This window comes from Neopelma chrysocephalum, unplaced genomic scaffold (assembly GCF_003984885.1).
Source record: "Neopelma chrysocephalum unplaced genomic scaffold, ASM398488v2 Primary Assembly neopelma1_103b, whole genome shotgun sequence".
Taxonomy (NCBI): domain Eukaryota; kingdom Metazoa; phylum Chordata; class Aves; order Passeriformes; family Pipridae; genus Neopelma; species Neopelma chrysocephalum.
The window spans coordinates 1,491,773-1,511,769 of record NW_020897767.1 but is presented as its reverse complement, the minus strand read 5'-3'; the positions used below and the strand labels follow the sequence as shown (position 1 = coordinate 1,511,769).

General features: G+C 46.7%; 2 protein-coding genes across 11 annotated transcripts in view; one reads left to right on the top strand and one right to left on the bottom strand.

Annotated features, from left to right (window-relative positions):
- Window positions 1–13,593, top strand: part of RIF1 (replication timing regulatory factor 1) — a 31,993-nt gene extending 18,400 nt beyond the window's left edge. The window contains exons 21-35 of the mRNA XM_027695850.1: window positions 195–459; window positions 1,600–1,642; window positions 1,949–2,151; window positions 2,294–2,393; window positions 2,697–2,840; window positions 3,277–3,419; window positions 4,131–4,220; window positions 4,304–4,358; window positions 5,014–7,884; window positions 8,296–8,433; window positions 8,729–8,806; window positions 8,902–9,017; window positions 9,859–10,012; window positions 10,990–11,098; window positions 11,893–13,593. Coding sequence (XP_027551651.1) covers window positions 195–459; window positions 1,600–1,642; window positions 1,949–2,151; window positions 2,294–2,393; window positions 2,697–2,840; window positions 3,277–3,419; window positions 4,131–4,220; window positions 4,304–4,358; window positions 5,014–7,884; window positions 8,296–8,433; window positions 8,729–8,806; window positions 8,902–9,017; window positions 9,859–10,012; window positions 10,990–11,098; window positions 11,893–12,113 — 4,730 coding nt within the window. The 3' untranslated portion in view covers window positions 12,114–13,593. The remainder of the gene's footprint in view (window positions 1–194; window positions 460–1,599; window positions 1,643–1,948; window positions 2,152–2,293; window positions 2,394–2,696; window positions 2,841–3,276; window positions 3,420–4,130; window positions 4,221–4,303; window positions 4,359–5,013; window positions 7,885–8,295; window positions 8,434–8,728; window positions 8,807–8,901; window positions 9,018–9,858; window positions 10,013–10,989; window positions 11,099–11,892) is intronic.
- Window positions 13,594–13,814: 221 nt separating this feature from the next.
- Window positions 13,815–19,997, bottom strand: part of NEB (nebulin) — a 100,453-nt gene continuing 94,270 nt past the window's right edge. For 8 of the 10 annotated variants that reach the window (XM_027695934.1, XM_027695936.1, XM_027695938.1 and 5 more), the window contains 8 exons: window positions 19,717–19,809; window positions 18,166–18,258; window positions 17,693–17,800; window positions 17,264–17,447; window positions 16,558–16,650; window positions 15,779–15,931; window positions 15,450–15,559; window positions 13,815–14,136 (listed from right to left, as the gene is read on the bottom strand). In XM_027695934.1, the coding sequence (XP_027551735.1) occupies window positions 13,963–14,136; window positions 15,450–15,559; window positions 15,779–15,931; window positions 16,558–16,650; window positions 17,264–17,447; window positions 17,693–17,800; window positions 18,166–18,258; window positions 19,717–19,809 (1,008 nt within the window). In that variant the 3' untranslated portion in view covers window positions 13,815–13,962. Of the gene's footprint in view, window positions 14,137–15,449; window positions 15,560–15,778; window positions 15,932–16,557; window positions 16,651–17,263; window positions 17,448–17,692; window positions 17,801–18,165; window positions 18,259–18,533; window positions 18,627–18,902; window positions 18,996–19,716; window positions 19,810–19,997 lie in introns of all 10 variants that reach the window. The other 2 variants (XM_027695939.1, XM_027695942.1) reach the window with 2 other exon arrangements.

The window sequence follows — 19,997 nt, the reverse complement described above, 5'->3', positions numbered from 1 at the left end:
AAAAGCCAATCATAAATAAGAGGAATAGGAATCAGTAGAGATATGATAAAATTAAAAATGTATTTATTCTGTTAGGTCTGGTTTTAAACTCTTTGTAGATACAGTTTGGGAACCAAAGTTCTGCTTCTCACATAGACTGAATGCTCAGATGCGTTTTGCTGTATTAACTTTTTCTTTTTGTTTTCTAATTTTAGCTCCACAGACACCTTCAGATTGGTCTAAGAAGAAAAAGGAGCCCCTGGGCAAACTTGCCTCTCTCTTTAAGCTCCTGGTGCTGTTACTGGACTCCTTCCACGTGTTCAGCTCCCAAGAAACCTGTTCAGAAACACTGATCTCTGTTGGCCCTTCAGTCCTTGCTGCTCTTCACAACATCATCAGCCACATTTCGCTGCCCTCAGTGATGGGGACCATGTTTGCCATTTTTTCCAAGCCCCTGGCAGTGTTTTATGAAAAAACCAAGTGAGTATTTTAGGAGTGATTGGGAAACTGGGTTTGTTTTACTGAAGAAATGTTGTGTGCTCTTGGAGCAGGTCAGAATGGAGCTCAGGGCTTCTCAGCACTTCCAAAAAGCTTGGTATTTAAAAACTGTTGCCTCTTTAGACTTGAAGTGTTGGCATCTCTGCAAGACTGAAGTGTTTGCTTTCCACCTCCTGTTTATTTTCGCTGCAGGGAAGATATTTATTAATTATAATTTGTTTTCTAGTGGGCAGAAACTGCATAAAATTTTACAGGAATTAAATCACAATGGACTGTACACTCAGATCCTGGAAGTTTTTCAGCAGAAGGAAGTACTGGGAAAAACTTTGTGTTTTTTTTCTTTATGTAGCTTTGCTGCTTTATTCTTTATTTTGTCATAGATTTTACTGGAACTTGGAGCAGGGCTGCCTAAAATTCCCCTAAAACTCATCAGAAATCCCCATCCCAGAGGCAAGAATCCACTTGTTCCTGTGTAAGGATGAGCTGGACTCCACCTCTCTCCATCTCCCATCTCACCAGCCTTTGAGCATTGTCTGTCTTATATTTATTCAGGAAAAAAGAGAAATTGGATATATTTTTGAAGGAAGACATTTGCAAGCAAATACAAGTTTGGGAACCTCTTCAGCTTGGAGGACACAGGGTTCTAAAATAAGCTGCTAAATGGCAGTTTCCTCTTATTTTTCTGCCTAATTCTAGGGCTTTACTTACATGGAATTGCTTAGTTTAGGGGGTGTTTCAGCTTTTTAATGCAGGTATTTCTGTTTGGGGAGAGGGTGAAGAGAAGCACAGAGAAGGCAGTTAGAAGTATTTCATAAGAAAAGCTTTAAGTTTAAATTTGTACTGATTACTACTGACTTTTCCATCAATTCCTCTGAAATTCAGCATATGAGTGGGGGTTAAAGGAGAATCTGACTTCAAACTACATTAGAAATGGTTTAATCTCCCAACAGGAGGCTCATTTCCCAACATGATTCCATCAAGTTTTATATCCTATACCAAACTATATATACACTACACTAGACACTAAAACTACTGTGCAAAGCTTGAAGGTATTATATGTTACATTTTTATGCTTGGGATAAATGAGACAGCAAAATGTAATTTTTTTGTTTGTTTTGGCAGGCTCCCTGAGGTACCCAAAGTCTACAGTAATCTTAACAACAAGGTAAATTTACTGGAGAAATAGGTGAGGTTGGGGGAAATGTGGGACACCAGAGCTTTGCCATTCATCCTGTATTAAAAAAAGTAAATTAAAAATGTAATAAAGGTGGAGATTTAATGTTTAAATGATGTGTTATTGCTGAGGGGAGGAGCTCTAAGCTATTAGACTTTTTGTGTGGTGTTTAAAGTTATTTATTCGGGCTGTACAATTATGTGGGATAATAATGTTTTCAATAGGGGTTTTAATCAAATATTTCATGTATTATTTCGAAGTTTAAATGAAAACTCTCTTGTTTCTTCTCTCCCTCAGCTTGAGAAGCTGCTGGCAGAGATTCTGCAGTGTCTGCAGTCCCACTGCACGGGTTCCTACGACAGCGAGATGCTGGAGCAGCTCTCCCCACTGCTCTGTGCAGGGTTCCAGCACAGGAGCAAACAGCTCAGGAACCAGTGTGCCCAGTTCTGGAATTCCACCTTTGCCAAGGCTGCCTCACTCACATACCCTGAAGAGTTAAAGTAAGATATTTTCCATGTTTACGTCTTTAAAGGAAGAGATCTCGGGTTATGTACAAATGGTCCTGGTTTCTGGGGGATCTGCTGCTCTTGCTGTGCCCCTTCTCCCCCTCCAGAAGTTTAAAATGCTTTTTTTATTGAGCAGATCTGTGTTAAGCCAAGCCAAAAAGAAAGTTCCTCTGCTGCTGCCTGGCTTTGAAAGCATTGAGATGGGTGAAGAATGCAGTGGGCCCTTCTCTGACACGGTAAATACCTTGTTGAGCCCGGTGGGGGCTTCCTGGGAATCCTTCAGAAGGTCAGTTGTGGTTTTTACTATGATTGACCTGCTCTGACTTCGTGTTTGGAATGATAAACTATGCTGGGTGAGCACTGTCAAAAGGCTGAGCTGGTTCTAAACATTTTATGCCTTTTAAAGCTTCTTTGAACAATTAATTTAAGTTGTCCTCTATGCAATTTAGAGGGAAATGGGAGCATGTAGAAATTAATACATCTCAGGGTGGGTTTGTGAGCTTGGAGCTTCTTCATACAGTGTATTTTTATTGGAATAGATGGAAAATTCCCAGCTGGATGCAAAGATGAGTGGAATGGAAGTGAAGCTGGGTCAGAAACGAGATTCTATATTGGCACAGATGAGTGACCAGAAAAACGATGGGAAAGACAAGTCCAGTAACGTGCAAGTAACACCTGCAAAGGTAAAGTGTTCCCAGAGAGGGGTGAGAGAATCACACATCCCATTCTGCAGCAGAACAGCCACTCTGCTGCTGCAAATCCTCAGGGAAAAATAATGAAACAATGAGTTTTGTGGCGCTGGAATATTTTTTCCTTCAAACTTAAGCTGTCCAGCACACTCTAATTTGATTTTCTTGCTGGAATTCTCTGCTGAGTTTATAGATTTTTGAGATCTAAGGAGGGTGTGGTGGGTGGGAGGAGTGGCAGCCCCACAAAACTCACCTCACTCTGGTTGTAGGTTTGACAGATTGGGGTCTGGAGGCGGCTGTTGGGTTTGGTGGGAGTGTGCTCTGTACACAGATCTGTCACAGGGAGGGAAGGCTGTTGTGTTCCTAAGGAACTCCTGATTTTCAGTTCCCCTTTCTAACCCAGCATTTGGGGTTTTTTCCCTTTCTGCAGTTAAAACTAGAATTTGCATCTTCGAAGACTCCAAGTGAGATACTTCTGGAAGAGGAGAAATCAGCTGATTTTGTGTTTATTCCTCCAGAAACAAAAGCAAGAGTATTGACAGAACATCAGAAAGAAGTGCTGAGGTCAAAGAGGTCTGTCATTTATTCTGTTTTAATATGAAATGTCGTTACATTGAGTATCTCACATTTAATTAACTTCAATTCCTGTATCTCAGACTCCTACACGGGTTTGAGTCTTGACCTTCCATACAAGTTATAAAGTTTAAACCTAAAAGAGTTCCTTGCTTTGCTGTTTTAAAGCAACCAGATTACTCTCAGAACTGCATTGCCTGTTTTGATTAAATACACTCTCTGTAGTCTGTTTGGAGTTGGATAATTTGGAGTTTACATTTTTACTTCATGAAGTGAAATAGAAAATGTAATTTTTCTTGAATCATGGAAGCAAACAGGTTGTTTTACCCAATCTGAGGGAAGGACCTCTGAATTTGAAGAGAAGTCTTGTGTCAGCAAATCAGGATATTCCCAGGACTCACCTTAATTACAGAGGAATCTTTAGAATTACCCTCTTTTTAATGGGAGAAATTAATTTTGGAGTGTTTTCTGTGCTTGGGCAGCAAAAGCCAGTGTGAGCAGAACTTGTGTCACCCAAAGGGGCAGGGCTGGGTTGTGCAGTCAGCAAGTGCTGGGGAATTCTTTGCAGAGTGGGATCCCAATCCCAGCTTTTATTCTCCAAAAGCTTGTTTGAAAATGCAACTGAAAATAGTGGCCTTGAAATAAGGAGATAATAAATTCCAAAGAAGGGAATTTATTATTGTTGACTTCCCATTGCTGGTTTTGTTTCAGGGTTGACATTCCTGCCATGTACAACAATTTGGATGCATCCCAAGACACCACCTTATTTTCTCAGGATACTCAAAGCCAGGAGGATTCTTTGTAAGTAAAAGTGACCACTAAGCACATTAAAGGTGTCCCCCTTTTTTTTGCAGCAACTCTAATTTAAGTAACTTCTGTTTTAGGGAAGTATCACCTTTAACAGAAAATGCCAAAGAAGATACTGAAAGCAAGCCTCAGGTAATTCCTCGTTGTCTAATGGTGATTAAAATATCAGGGTTACAACCATAACATGAGAGCTTTTGTGGTTTGTGTTCCCTTCTCATCACCAGGTGGGAATTTAACACCATTGCAGTGGTTTTGCTGTGTTCTGCTTTATATCATTTACTGGGCATTTTGATTTCAAAATGGGGGGATTTATATGAGTAGTTCTAGTGTGGCTGTATTTGAACTTTGTTACACAGGTCCAGGTGTTACAGGGATTTATATTTGTGGTCAGTCATGTGCATGTGCTGTCAGTAATATTTTATTGGGGTAAAGGTTGTAAATCCTAAATTCCTTTTGGAGAGGAATTGGCTAAACAGCTGGTTTGATAACTGGGTAAAATACAGCAGGCTTTTAACAAAAACTTACTGCTTTAGCTGTAAGTTTGTTAATACCTCTAGCAAGACTTAAAACATTTTTGCAATGCTTTGTTTTGGGTTAATGGTTGAAAAGAAGTGTCTTTTATAACTACCAGTGGACAGATGACAAATAATTTGAAGGAAGGGTTGTTAGAAAAACCCTGTGGGTGTGGTGTTCTTTATTGCACCAGAACCCTACTTAACTATTATATTCATAGCACAACTGCAGTACTTTGCTGTTCATATTTTTGCTGTTGATATTTTTGGGACAGGAGGAAAATGCCAGGAGTGAAGGGTGTCCCTCGGGGGAGAGCGAGGGGGAGTCACAGAACCACACAGCCGAGATGGTTCCAGAGGAGCCATCAGCTGGAGAGCAACTGGAGACAAGCTCTGTGGAAGCAGCTTCCAAGGAGACCTCGACAGGGAACGAAAACACTTCCAATGCCAGCAACAGCTCAGCTTCCAGTGATATAATTTCTGGGACCCCGCAGCCCGTGAGCCGCCGGCAATCCTTCATCACCCTGGAGAAGTTCAGCGGGGCAGAGAACAGGCCCTTCAGCCCAGCACCACTGAACACCTTCTCAGAGCTGCCCAGAGGGGCAGACAAACAGGAAAATACAAGTGCAAGCAAGACCAGTGCTAAAGCAGAGAAATCTGGAGAAGAAAACAAAAAGCCTTCGGATGCGGAGCCAGAGTCCATGATCACGGCGATCCGGAGGCTCACGCGCCGGCAGAGCAAGATGGAGCTCCAGGGAAACAAGTCCAAGCTGCTGAACAGGTCAGAACAGGAATCTCTTGCCTCTGACAGCATGGAGAGTACTCCTGAGCTGTGCTCCACAGTAGAGGACGTGGAGCAAATCCTCCTGTCCCAGTCGCAGGCTCTGCACTCCACAGAGGCAGACATCAGGAAAGTCGAGGACACCATTGCGGAGATAGAGAAGGCCCGGGCCTTGGACATGGATTCCAAGGAAAACACCCCCCCAGACACCACCACCTCACCCGACCAGGCCACGGGGGAGGACTCCCAGGTGCCACAAGTGTCCCCTCAGCAGAAGGTGCTCCGACGTTCCTTGAGGCGCCGGTCGGAGACCGCGGAGAGCTCCTCGGGGAGCCAGGACAAGGAGGAGGGGATCCAAAGGAGGGACAGGCGGAAAGAGGATGACAAGTCTGGGCAGAAGAAGGTGTCACAGCCTAAGGATGATGGATCCCAAAAGCAGAAGGGGATTTCTGGGAAAACAGCAGAAAAGATGAGTACAAAAGAGAGCAGCCAACCCGAGAGAACTGCGGAGGACCGGAGTTCCAAGGACTCTCCTGCTTCCAGGGGCCTTGATGAGGAAGGGAGCAGGCATGGCAGGAGGGCAGAAGAGCCCCTGAAGGCTGAGGGGGAAGGTCAGGACAGCAGCCCGAAGGCGGTGGAGCGCCCTCGGTACCACACCAGGAGAGCTGCCCAAGGGTTGCTCTCCAGCATAGAGAACTCGGAGTCTGAGGGCTCTGCCAAGGAGGAAAGCACAAGGAAGAGAAAATATGTGAAAGTGAAAACCAGAAGTGATTCTCAGGAAGGCAAATTGAAAGGTGGGCAGCCAGGAAGCCATAGCCAGGAGGTGTCTTCCCAGGAAAATGAAACTCAGAGTCCACTGGAAGCAAATAAAGGGGAAGCTGAAATCAGCACAGCTGAACCATTTGGGCTTGAAAAGCAGGGAATTCCTCCCACTGCTGGTGAGGTTGTGGGATTTGCCAGCTCTGGGAATCCACCTGCTGCTCAGAATGCCAGTGAGGAACAAAACCAGAGTGACACAGTGATGGAGTCACTGCCCAGCCCCTCTGTGCCTGAGCAGGACGGGAAAGCAGCACAGGAGAACCAGCTGGAGGAGAGGCAGACAAGCCCAGGGGGCTGTGCAGCAGCAGCAGATGCTTCAGGGGCTGAGCATTCCTCCCTGCAAACCCCTGAGTGTCACAGCAAAAGGAGCAGGAGGGTGAAAAAAACCAAGAGCTGCGATTGCTGTTTTAAAAAGCCAAAGCAACAAATAACATCGTTCACTGAATCCAGAAAGAGGAAAACTCCTGAGCCAGATGAGCTCCAGCTCACCCCGGATCAGACACCTGGAGGTGACTCAAAGCTGTGTGGGCACTCAGATTTTGAGGAGAGCTTCTCCCTGGCACCCTGTGCCATGAGCACTCCAGTGTGTCCCCCAAAGGAACCCAGGACGGGCGACTTGGAAAGCCAGGGAACACGTGTGGATAATCTGCAAGGAAGCTGTGTTGGGATGGAGGTGGAGCCAGAGAATCCAGAGTGTTCAGCAGGTGAAACTACTGACTCCATAGAGGAAATAAAGGAAGCTGCTCATCAGAAGGAGCCAACGGAGCAGGTTCTGCCAGGGGGTGTTCCAGGGGAGCCTGGTGAGAGCTGCTTGGCCATGGAGAGCCAAGGGGAAGGACCAGCAGCTCCAGAAAAGGATGGAACAGCTACTCCAGAAAAAGATTTAACAATGGCTCCAGAGAAGGGGGGACCAGCAGCTCCAGAGAGAGAGGAACCAGCAGCTCTGGAGAAGGAGGAGCCAGCAGCTCTAGAGAAGGAGGAAACAGCAGCTCCAGAAGAGGAAATAACAATGGCTTCAGAGAAGGACGAACCAGGAACTCTGGGGAAGGAGGAACCAGCAGCTCTAGAGAAGGAGGGAAGAGGAGCCCCAGGGAAGGAGGAACCAGGAGCTCCAGAGAAGGAGGAACCAGGAGCTCCAGAAAAGGAAGAAATAATTCAGAATGGACAACTGGAGGAGGTGCCTGAGGAACTGCCTGTTGATAGCAAACCTGAGGAAAAGGAGATCAACAATCTGGAAGGCAATCAGGATGATAAAGGAGAAGCTGAGAATACTGCAGGAGAAACTGGTGTTATTCCAGAGAAAGAGATGAAGGAGGAATTCATGGAAACTGAAATAACAATGTCTGAAAATGCAGTTTTGGAAAATCCCAGCATGGAGTCACCTCTGAAGGCAGAAGGTGATGCTTTGGTGCCGGTGAATGAGAGCCCCACCAGCATCCAGGCCCGCTGCACGTGGTCTCCCTCAGCTTCCCCTTCCACCAGCATTTTGAAGAGAGGTGCAAAAAGAAGTCACCAAGATGATGAGTCCCTGTCACCTGCTCATAAGGTATTGCCCTGGGAATTATGTGACACTTCCTTCATAGCTGGGCTGAGGAACAGTGCCTGTAGTGTAGTGAGCTCCAAATGCTCCAAATGCTGGGTTTCATTGTGAATAATCTTCTGCTGAAGCTGAGGTTTCTTTCTGGAATGTGCCAGCACTGGCAGACTTTCATTGTGAGGGCTTAGGTGAGGGGTTTTATTTTTGAAACAGAGCACCAGAGCCTGATCTGGAGCACTGCAAAACTCAAGGTCAGCATCCTCATTTAGCACCGGCAGAGAGGAATTCCACGGTGTGTCCTTGGGTGAAACATTTCCTGTGTCAGTCAAGAACTTTAATGACCCCATTTCAAGCTGAAAGTTGTTCCCCAGGCCCTGGAGGTTTGAATTCACCCTGTAAAACCTCCTTTCCTCCCCACAGATCCGTCGGGTGTCCTTTGCAGATCCCATCCACCAGGCGGGGCTGGCAGACGACATCGACAGGAGGAGTCCCGTGGTCAGATCCCACTCCTCACCCTCTTCCAAAAGCCTGAAAATCTTATCCAATATTCAGACTAAGGTGAATTCTTCATGTATATTCTGTGTGTGACAAGTGTTCATGTTGTTTATTGTAGAAAGCGTGGTTTTAGTGCATGTTTGTAGTCACTTAGCACAGTTGTAAGAGCAGAGGGTCGATCTGTGAGAAGCAGCTGTAACTGCTTTAGTCTGACTTGTTCTTTTACTCTCAGATCTCAGGGGGTAGAGTCTGACAACTGAATTCCTGCTATTAACTGAATTCCTGCTATTAACTGAATTCCTGCTATTAACTATTCCTACAATTCTGAGAGATATTTTTTTCCTCTTTTTCTATCCAGCACATTACCACTCCAACCAAAGGATTTCTGTCCCCAGGATCTCGTACCCTTAAATTTAAGAGCTCAAAGAAGTGTTTAGTAAGAAGTGCTTTGGTTCATGTTTCTCTTCTATTTCTTTTTCCTGTATTCAGTCATGTGGCAGTTATTTTAACACCTTTCCTGTGTTAATCCAGATTACAGAAATGGCCAAGGAGCCTCTGCCATGCCCTATGGAACACGTGTACCCAGCCTTGGCTGGCTGCAAAGCTCCTGTTGATGTCATTTTACCCCAGATCACATCAAACATCTGGTAAGTGGGTTGTTCCTTTAAAGGGGACATTTCAATAGAAACTGAATTCATACAGAACCTACAAACCCACATTTTGTGACAACTTACAGGTGTCTTCGGCCAAAATTTTTTCAAAAGGAAGGAGGTTGGTTTGTTGGGGGAGAGACTTGACTAGTTTGGAATTCTTCAAGTGCTTCTTTGAACACTGAAAAGCTTGTACCCAGGGACAGGGAGCTTTCTGTTTCGTGTGCCAGGGCAGACTGATCTCCCTGATCTGTGACATCAGTTGGAGTTTTCTGTATTGAAGCCAAAGTGGGACTTCGACAAAATTCTGCATTTCAAATATACAAAGACTGGGCACTTCCTAATTTGGTTTTCGATCTGAATTTCAAGAAATGGGACAAACTATAGAGGTGAAGCAGGAACTACTCAGAGGGGCCTTTTCTTTCCACTCTCATAGGAGTGAGCTTTATCCATACAGGATTAACTGCACTTTTTTGTGTGCTTCTGCAGAGGGAGCATCATCTGCTCTTGGTTTTCCCTTCACTTACGTGCATGCAAATCATCATTCCTGTAGGATTTCTGCCAGGCAGAGAGCACCTGAATTCTAGGATGTGTCAGGGAGGGTCAGGTTGGATCTCAGGAAAAGGTTCTTCCCCCAGAGGGTGTTTGAGCACTGGAACAGAGAAATAGTCACAGCCCCAAGGCTGCCAGAGCTCCAGGAGTGTTTGGACAACGCTCCCAGGGATTGTTGGGGTGTCTGTGCAGGGCCAGGGGTTGGACTCTGATCCTTGCAGGTCTCTTCTGATTCTGGATATTCCATGATTCCCTGGTAATAACCCATTTCCCTCCCCTGCTGCAGTGCCAGAGGTTTGGGGCAGCTCATCCGAGCCAAGAACATCAAGACCGTGGGGGACCTGAGCTCTCTGACAGCCCTGGAAATCAAAACCCTCCCCATCCGCTCTCCCAAAGTCTCCAACGTCAAAAGAGCTCTCAAGGGATATCATGAGCAACAGGTAAAGCTGAATTTTAACACCCAGGAAGCCAGTATTGCCCTAAATGAACTGATAATAGCCATCATGAGGAATAATGTGTTTTTTCCCCTAATTAAAAGCAGCACTTTGAAACCTAATCCCTGCCTGTCTCAGTATGTGGGAATTCAAGGTACAGATGAAACAGAGCAGGGCTTGAAGAGTTAATTTAGAATGCATGCTCTGAGAAAAAAAATAAAGAACCAAAATTCAAGGACTAGAGGAAGATAATATTTTACCAAAAAATGCAGACACAGTGACACGAAAGAACATAAAGTAAGAGCACAGGAAAACAAAGAGCACTAAAATACTAACATACACATAAATAGACATATGGAAGGAACACAGAGAGAGATAAGGGGAAAGAGAAGGGCCAGGGTCCAGAAACTCTTGCCAAATATCAGAAACTCCTGCCAAATACATGTTGGAGTCAGGCAAATTAAGGAAAGTTCCAAAGTTTACCTGAGAAAGAGGAGTAAAGGGATGACCCCTGAGGCTGAAGTAACAGGAAGTACCACTGAGATTCTCCCCAAAATGATGACCCAGCCCCTGACTCTGCCTGCTATGAATATTATAACTAGATGTTGCAATGTATGAATATGCATGTAAAGATGACATAATCTCTGGCAAAAATTGTATAAATAGTCTGACTTTTCACTGAGTGCTTCAGAACTCTTTGTCCAGCACGAGCTGGGAGTTCCCCCACGTTGCCTAAAATAAATATCTTGCTGCTTAAAGACTAAACTTTGCCTCTGAGCAGTTCCTCTGCACCTTTTGGGGCACAAATTCAGCATCAAGATGGCTTGGTTACACTATTATTATTAACAGGAATGGTGATTGTATTTATTGTGCCATGTATTTATTATTTATGTATTCATTAGTGTATTTCTAACCATGTAAATCTAATTTTGTTTTTGTTGTTCTAAAAACGTTTGTCTTGTTCTGTCCCACGCGATGCTCAGGTGAAGTCTCGAGTGTCTGAGGAAATGGTGGTGCTTGAAGATGCTGAAAAGCCTGTAAATGATGTGGAGGACAAACCACTCTGTGTAGATGAAGAGAAACTTGGAACAGGTACCTCTTGGTGGCTTTTTGCTTCGGATTTGGAGAGTTCTGCTGTCTTTGTTCTCTCCTGATGGGAACACTTGATGCTTTTATTTTTATTTTGGGTCTGTTAGTAGCCAATATTACCACATTAAATGCTGCTTTATGAAGCCCTGTAGCAGTGGCTTTTTAAAAATTACATATTTTTGAGGGGAAAATGCTGGTTTTCCCTAAAGAAGCAAAGAACAAATTAGGCAGGGCTCAAATGACTCCTGAGCTGTTCCATGTTTGGTCCCTGCTGGGGGTGCACAGAACAAACATGGTGAGCAGAGATAATGAAGTGGTGCCTCATCCTGAGGGGGGGGACAGGAGTGGGATGATTCCCTGGACACCCAGCTGGGATTTGCAGGTGGAGATTTTTATTTGGATTCTTCTGTGTCTTCCTGGAGTTTGGTCTGGTGGCTCAGAATCCGTGTTTGTTCTCCCAACAAGAGACTGGAAGCAGAACAAAAAACTCAGGGGTGACTTCTCTTCAGCTCTCCAGTTTAAATGTGGGAGTTAAGTGTGGGATTTGGGACACTGGCATTGTCTGTTGGGATCAAATCCTTTCATTTCTGCCCTTGGATGTGTTGTACAGTCATGGTCAAACACAGCAAAACTCACCAGAAGGAAGGGAGGGGTGGAGTTCTGAGGGCTCACTTTGTCAGGAGCACTCCCTGTGTGGAACAAACACTTTGTGGGCTGCTTGAAGATGTTATTTTGTAGAAAACCAGCTGGAATTCTGCTCAGATCTCCCTCCACTTCCCTCTTTCCCTTCCTTTCAGACCTGGCTGAGCCAACCGTGCCCAACATGAGTGACCAGCCCCCGGCAGATCTCCTGAGCCAGATCCAGGCCCTCTCTGCCCAGCTCAGCTCTGAGGATCTCCACAGCTATTCTGGGAGCCAGCTCTTCGAGATGCAGGAAAAACTTGCTGGCATGTCCACCTGCATCCTGAAAAACCTGCAGTCCCGCTGGAAATCCCCCCCCCACGACAGCTCCCAGTAGGAGCTCAGTAAGGAGGATTTTGTTACAACATGTTTTTTCCCCACCCCCACCTTGTTTTTCTTACTGGTGAATTATTCCTTAAACTGTGCATTTTGAACAGAAGATATTTTTTAACTCCTACATCAATTTATTGTCATGGGATTGTTGTTTTTTTTTCCTTATTCTTTTTGTTGTTGTTGTTGGTTTTTCCCCCCCCTAATTTGTGGGACTGCTTCATCCCTGGCAGAGGTATTTGTCTTGTGTTGCTATGCATATTTCTTTCAGGTAGTGAAAGAAAGCTTGACAAGAGTTGTGCAATAGCAAAGAGACTGTGAAACCAAACCAACAGAGTAGTTAAATTATTTTTTCAAACCCGAAGTGTTCTTAGTGCTGCAAACTCTTCCTGTGGGGGCCAGAGCCGCATCTCCCAGCTCTGCTCCTCTGCTGCCCGGGGGGGTTCCTTTGAGCTGCTCAGACTCTGCCAGAGCAGCACCTGTGAGGTGAGCTGGGCTTAATTCCTTGCAGCAGGAACCTGGGATTTGTACTGGATCTATTTTTCCACGTATTTTTGTACGACTCACACTAAGAAGTGACAGGACGGGCGTGCACAGACTCTGCTGAGCCTCCCGGGCTCTGCCCCGTGTCCGTGGGTGGCAGCAGTTCTCCTGGTGGGAGAAGACTTTTTCCTTGGGGAAATGAATGAATTTGGCAAGAAGCTTCTTGTATATTGTGTACAGACTGACAGCAGATGTTTGGTTACTAATTTATGATTGGGGTTTTAATTGCATGGAATGCATTGCTGCTTCTCCGAGACCTTCAGCGAGAGTTCCCGGGCTTTCCTCTGGAATTCTGATCTGTATATATTGTACTGTAGCTATCAGAGTGGCTGTTTATTGGAAGGAACTGCTGCAGGTGGTTTTTAGGACTTACACATGGGCAAATAAAAGAGAAAATAGTTCCCAAACTTGTTCATGTCCTCGTGGTTTGGTGTTTGTGGGGTTTTGCTTGTTCAGCTCCCCCTCGGCATTGCTTTGGATTCCCAAGGCTGGGAGGGACCTTGGAATGTCTCCAGTGCTGCTGTAAGGTGGGAGCAGGTCCTCAAGGATGTGATGGGATCATCAGCAGGGTTCTGAGTATTCTGTTTGAGTGTCTCATGGACAAAAGGAACAGGACAAAGAGGTGGCCTGGAGCTGTAATGGGAAGTTGGCTGTAGGGTTTTGTGCTTCCCTGGAAATGTTACTTTGGTTCTAAATCAAAAACACTTCTGAAGTGTTTTCAGCTCTTACATCCAGTGATCTGTGAGATCAGTTCCTGCTTTCAGCACAAGGGAACACATCCATCCTACTGCAGAAACATCAGCTTTATTCTGTCACTAATTTACAAGAAATAACAGCTTTTGACCCCAGAACAGTTGCATGAAGAACACATTCATGAGACCTCAGCAAGCAAGAGGAGAGGGTTTCTTTTTCCCCTCCCCAAATAAATTGGTTTGAAACACTAAGCTTAGGTGTTGCTTATATGTGAAAGGAAGTGAACAGATTTAAAAATTCTAAAGTTTTTATAGAATGAATAAAGTAATGCTTGGGAGTCTTAGTCTTAATAGTGGTATCAAATTTTGGAGATACTGGACTGCAGTTGTAGTGTCATATTACGGTGTGTGATGAAATGTTGGAAAGTCCAGGTGGGGGTTTTTTTTGGCATTGGAAGAAATGTAAAGTAATCTTTCCAGGTGACTTCAAAGTTTTGAAATAACGTTTCAAGGATGTTTTGCTCTGCAGTTACTTTTTCTGACGTGGTGCCATCTCCAAGGAGGGGCTTTGGGAGGTGTCCCCCCCCCTTTTCTGCCCCTCTGGGCGGTGGGAGGGGGTTCTTACACAGCCTCCACGTAGTTTGCCGGGAGCATCCCGGTCTTGCCGGTCCTCTGGACGGTCCCATACATCCAGCCCTCGTCGATGGCCTGCACGTTCACGATGGTGTCGCCGTCCTTGAAGGAAACCTCGTCGGCGTCGGCCGCCGTGTAATCGTACATGGCCCGGTACGTCTTCTGTGGGGTGGGGGACAGGCACGGGGTGAGCCCTGACAGCAGGAATGGGGCACCCACAGGGACTGGGTAAACCCTGACAGCAGGAATGGGGCACCCACAGGGACTGGGGACACCCTGACAGCAGGAATGGAGCACCCACAGGGACTGGGTAAACCCTGACAGAGCTGGGAATGGGGCACCCAGAGGGACCGGGTAAATCCTGACAGCAAAGAATGGGGCACCCACAGGGACTGGGTAAATCCTGACAGCAGGGCTGGGCTGGGAATGGGGCACCAAGAAGGACTGGGTAAATCCTGACAGCAGAGCTGGGCTGGGAATGGGGCATCCAGAGGGACTGGGTAAAAACCCTGACAAACCTAGGCTGGGAATGGGGCAGCCAGAGGGACTGGGTAAATCCTGACAGTAGAGCTGGGCTGGGAATGGGGTACCCAGGGGGACTGGGTACACCCTGACAGAGCTGGGCTGGGAATTAGGCAGAAAGAAGGACTGGGTAAACTCTGACAGCCACAGCTGAGCTGGGAATCAGAGCAGGGAAGGGCAAGTCTGACTCACTACTCAGGGCAGAATCTGCTCCTGTTTTAAATCTCCTGGTTCAGCTTCTTCTGTGAGTTCCCCCTGAATGAACTCTGAATTCCTCAGGGTTCATGTTGTAACTCCTGCTGTTAACTTAGTTTTTACTGCTGTTAACTTGGGTTTAGTCTGTCTTAGACACACTATACAATGATTTTTATTTCCTTCTGGCTGGTACCAGGTGCTTCCAGAGATGAAGCAAATAATGCTGTGTTGAGGTGGGAAATAACCCATCCCGTTCCTTCCCAGCTCCTCCCCTGGGTCCTGGGCACCTTGGTTACCTGAGTGCCACCCTACCTCTGTTTGCTGCTGACACTGAGCCTGAACAAACTGTTTGCAGGGTGGGTTTGAGCAGGATCAGCCCAGGGTAGCTCTAGGTGTAGCCTAAGGTTGTTGTCTCCAGGCAGGTTTTGGGAGGCAAAGCCGTACCCACTGCCATGGATCTACTCCAGACTCAATCTCAGGAATAGGAAGAAGTGTTAATTCAAAGTTTTAAGGTGCTAATTCAAAGTTTTGAAGTCCAGGTGAGGGTCTGTCCCCCTTCAGTGAGAGTTACACCTTCACTGGGTTTAGTACTGAGCTTCAGCCCAGGGGAGAGGAACCTTCCTGGCTTAATCCTGGATTAACATAATCTGAAGCACTACAGACCATGGGCCATGAGCCCTGCAGCCCTGTGCACTGTGGGGAGGCAGCCAAATCAACTCCTGGGGCTGTGTCCCAATCCCAGGCTCAGAGTTACTCACCCCAGCAGTGGAGGGGTGGGAGGGGACCGAGGACACCGTGGTTTGCTGGGTGGCCACCGAGGACGAGCGTTGTTGTGGCAGCTCGATGGTTTTCACCTGTTTGTAGCCCACTGAAAGGGAAACAGAGTTTGTGGTGTTATTGGAGTTGGTGCTGGAGCTGTTGTGGTTGAAGATCAGGGACAGGGCGCTTGGGTGGCTCAAATTGCCGGAACAGATTGACACGTTGGTTGCGTCCACAACTCGCCCTTTTGGAGCTGTGGTTTGTCCTGGCTGCAGGAATTGCTGCCCCAGCTGGCGTGGGCAGTGTGCCCTGCCCGGTGCCCCCGTACCTGTGGTGGTGGTGGTGAAGAAGCCCCCGTTGCTGTAGTAGGACAGGCGCTGGTCGGTGCCCTCCGAGGGCTCGGATTTCTCGTCTCCGGCGCCGCTGATGCTCAGGGCGCTGGCGGAGCGGGAATGCTCCCGGCTGCGCCGCTGGGCCTGGACTGGGGGACAGCGGGGACAGGGTCACCACAGCTGTGGGGGCTCACAGCCCCAGCCCTGCTGCTTCCCAAAGTTTGTGGGAAAAAAACTCCGTGTAAATAATCCCAGTGTATTTTATGGTTCCTCGGTGGTGTTTCCCAGTGATTTTTTAAGTGTTCCGTGGACACCACACTCAAGTTCTGCTCTTAAACAGTCACAACAGTTTTATCCTTTCTCCAGTCTCCTTCCTCTTAGTCTTCCAAAGTTTTTATTCTAATTATCCCACCTTTCCTTTCCTTCTCTGACACAGCTCTGAGCCCTCCCTGAGACTGGTTTCTACCCTTCAGGGTTTTTTTTCCTCTCAATAAGCAGGAAAGGAGTTAAACAAAATAAATGTAACTCAGGACAGTATTTTTATTTATTGCAAAAGGAATCACATGCTGTGTGGGTCATATAAACAATCCTGCCCCTGCCTGTGTTGGGTCATTTTATGACAGAATAATAATGTCTTGTTTGAGAATATGCTGGGGAGGAGCAGCCACAGACAGTTTGTCCTCTGTCCCTGTGTCACGCCAACCTCTCAGCTCTGTTTGGCCCCCAAGACCCCACGTTTGCAGGAGTACAAACCCTATTTTGCCCTGGGACACACCTGAGATCATGTGCAGGCTCCGGGACTGGATGTTGTCCTCGGCCGGGTCGTAGTCGAACACGGATCCGGGGTTGGTGCGCCAGACACGGAGACCTGCGGGAGAAACGGGAATGCTGGAGAGCTGGAGCAGCACAGGCCTGGCCTGGACAGCAGGGATAGCAGCTGTGGCCTCCCTGGAAGTGTCCAAGGCCAGGCTGGATGGGGCTTGGAGCAGCCTGGGAGAGTGGGAGGTGTCCCTGCCCATGGCAGGGGGTGGAACAGGATGGGCTTTAAGGTCCCTCCAACCCAAACCAGTTTGGAATTCTATGAAAAGCATATTTATTTCCTCAGCTTATACTTCTCAATTGTAGAGCACAGATTAGGCTTTTTTTTATATTTCATCTACATCAGGGTCTTTAATATAAATAGAGATATAAACTAGTGTTATAATATAATGTTCTAGTGTTACATTCTAAAGCTGGGGACAGGCAGAGCACAGCTGTGGCAAGACAATATTTTTTCAAAAGAGATTTTCAAAAGACTTTCAGGAAAGGACTTCCATAAAAAACATCATCCCCAAGTAATGGTGAGTTAGAACTGATATGGCTGAGCTTAAATTTAACCACTCATCCCAGCCCTGCTTGTGTTGTGGAAATGAAGTAGTCAAGATCTTATGAAATCAGGTCCTGCTTTTCTGGGAGGTTCTGGGGTCTTTGTAGAGCCTTACCTGTGAGGTTCTCCTGGTCCTGGTCCACACGTTTGCGCTCCATCTCCACCACCCTCCTCTGGATGCCCCTGTAACTGATGTCACTGAAGTCCTGCATGTTCTTCTTCACCCTCTCCGTGATGGGGTCGGTGACCACGGGGGTGAAGCTCCCTTTGCTCTTCTCAAAGTCCTCGTGGTACTTCACCTGCAGGTTCAAATGGAAGGGCTGTGCTCTGCAGCTCAGCTGGGACCCTGCTCCCCTCAGGTGAAGTTCAGGGAGTGTCCCAAACTTTGGCTTTCCCAATGCAAGGAGCCACGAGAGAGCCTAATCCATTAAATGCTTTAGTGTGAAAGATTTGGGTCAGCAAACCTGTCCCTGAGCTGCCAACCAGGCTTATATTTGGGTTTAACTCCCTTCCCAAGGTAGGGCCCCTCTGGAGCTGCCCTTACTGTGGAGATGTGTTTCTGGGTCTCCCTCACTCTCCGCATCTCCGGCGTGTCCAGGACGTAGGCGGCTTTTCCTTGGACCTGCTTCCGGAAACTGTCGGAGTAAAGAACCTGCCGGGGAGAACAAGGACAGAACCACGTCAGGATTTACCTCAGGTTAGCAAAGAAGGGCCTGAAGGAGGCCAGGTCCAGATTTTTATATGTTTTTTTATAGAGAACATCAGAAATCTCGTACTGAAGAACTATCATTTTCTGTCTCCTGAAGTGTAAGAGCAGCAAAACCAGAAGAGACTCCAAAGCAACGTGTTACTTGAAATTTAACTGTTTAAAAATCCCCCAAACTCCAGTTAATTACAAGGAATATATTAAAGAATTCCATGTGGTTATTTCATCCCTCCAAGCCTTAACTCTGAGTGAGGATTTCAGGGATAAAATGTGATTTTAGTGTGTTTTCCCCTTGGCTGAGGAGGACTCACCGAGCTGATGTTCTCCTGGTTCCGTTTGGCTCTTTCCATCTCCGGAGTCAGAGGGGTCGGAGTTCCCTTTGCCATGTGCTCCTTGTACAAAACCTGCAGAGCACAAACACGTGGACACAGCTCAGAATTCCAGGCAGAATCCCAGCTCTCTGGGAGTGGGGTTATTGAAGCAAACCCAGCGCTGCAGGATGGAAAAGATCTCGGGAAACAAAGCGGCTGAAAAGTTATTGGCAAAAGGTGGGAAAAAAAAAAAGATCCGAGGGAAAATAGACAAAAATGAGGAAAACTGGGAAAATGAGGCTGAATTAGAGTGGGGTTGGCTCAGGGTGGTTATTTTGGATACAAAGGCTTGGCTGTTCCCTCAGTACCGAGCTGAGCTGTTCCTGGTTGCGCTTGACTCGCTCCATCTCCGGAGTGACCGGGCTGGGGGTGGCCTTCCCTAAGCCTTCCCTGTAGGCAACCTACAGAGCACAGAGGAATTATCACCAGGGGAAAACCAAAAAACTGGGCTGTTACTGGGTTTAGAGTCAACACCAGCCGTTAGGAAAGGGAAAAAAAGTCAGGAAAAAGAGGATTAACAAGTTACACAACAAAAAAGTCTTTGTAAGAGGTGACTTGCTAAAGGGGAAAAATTAGAGAGTTAAGTAAAACCAGGTTATTAAAAAGTTCTCTATCACATCCTCTCATGTTAAGCACTTCAGTGGGATCTTTGGGAAGTGTTTTCCTGGGGGAAGTACCGAGCTAATCTGTTCTTGATTGCGTTTGACTCTCTCCATCTCGGGGGTGACGGGGGTGGGGGTCGCCTGCCCCACGTTCTCTTTGTACAACACCTGTGGGATACATAACATGTACCCAGGGGCTTAAAACCCCCCAAATGGAAAGGGTTTGAACACAAAGGGTTACTTTGTTATCAAATTGCCAAAAAGTCAAACATTTAGTGCTGCCAGGAGGGGTGAGAGAGGCAGACTGGAGAGAAAAGCTGGGCTTTGGGGTTAACAGAGCCGGGCTCTATCCAGGGATGCTGAAGGGCCAGAGGCTCAGGGAAGACACCTCTGGCTCTACAGAAAACATTTCTTTAACAGTTACCTGCTTTTTTATGCATATTTTAAGTCATTCCTGACCTTTTTTGGGAGGAAGGTGGGAGTTTTGTTGCCACGTTGTCCCAAATTCAGATGTCAGGGATGGGTGTTTTTCCCTGAAGTCGAATTCCCCTGAAAGTCTACTGGAAGTTGAAATACTAAATATAAACCTGAATATTCCTGAGCAACCTGGTCTGGTGGAAGGTGGGGGTAGAACAAGATGGGATTTAAGGTCCCTTCCAACCCCAACATTCCATAATCTCCACCAAGAGATCTCTGAGCTGTCTGGATAGAACCCACAAATGCACAAACTCGTGAAATTGTGGGATCACACCATTCATTTGGGTTTAGAAGGAGCAATTAATTGGCAGAAAGAAACACGTCTATTTTTTAGCTTGAACTCGGCTTTGAGTCAGCAGTTAGGCTGCTCTTTGTTAGGCCCGAGGCAAACAAAGCCCTCCCCGATAAGTACCGAGCTGATGATCTCCTGGTTGCGTTTGACTCGCTCCATCTCGGGGGTGACGGGGGTCGGCGTCACTTTGCCCATGTTTTCTTTGTACAGGACCTGCGGGGTACAAGGGAGCATCCACAAGTCATTAAAAAAGGAAAAAGAAAAACCCAAAGGAAAACCAAGCAGAACGTTCAGCCCAGCTTTGGAGTTACACCGACAAAGGGTTAGAGCTGGGGCACGGCAGGAGTTGGAGCTTGGCCATTAATCTGGGATTCCTGCGCGGAATCAACTGCTGGAAACAC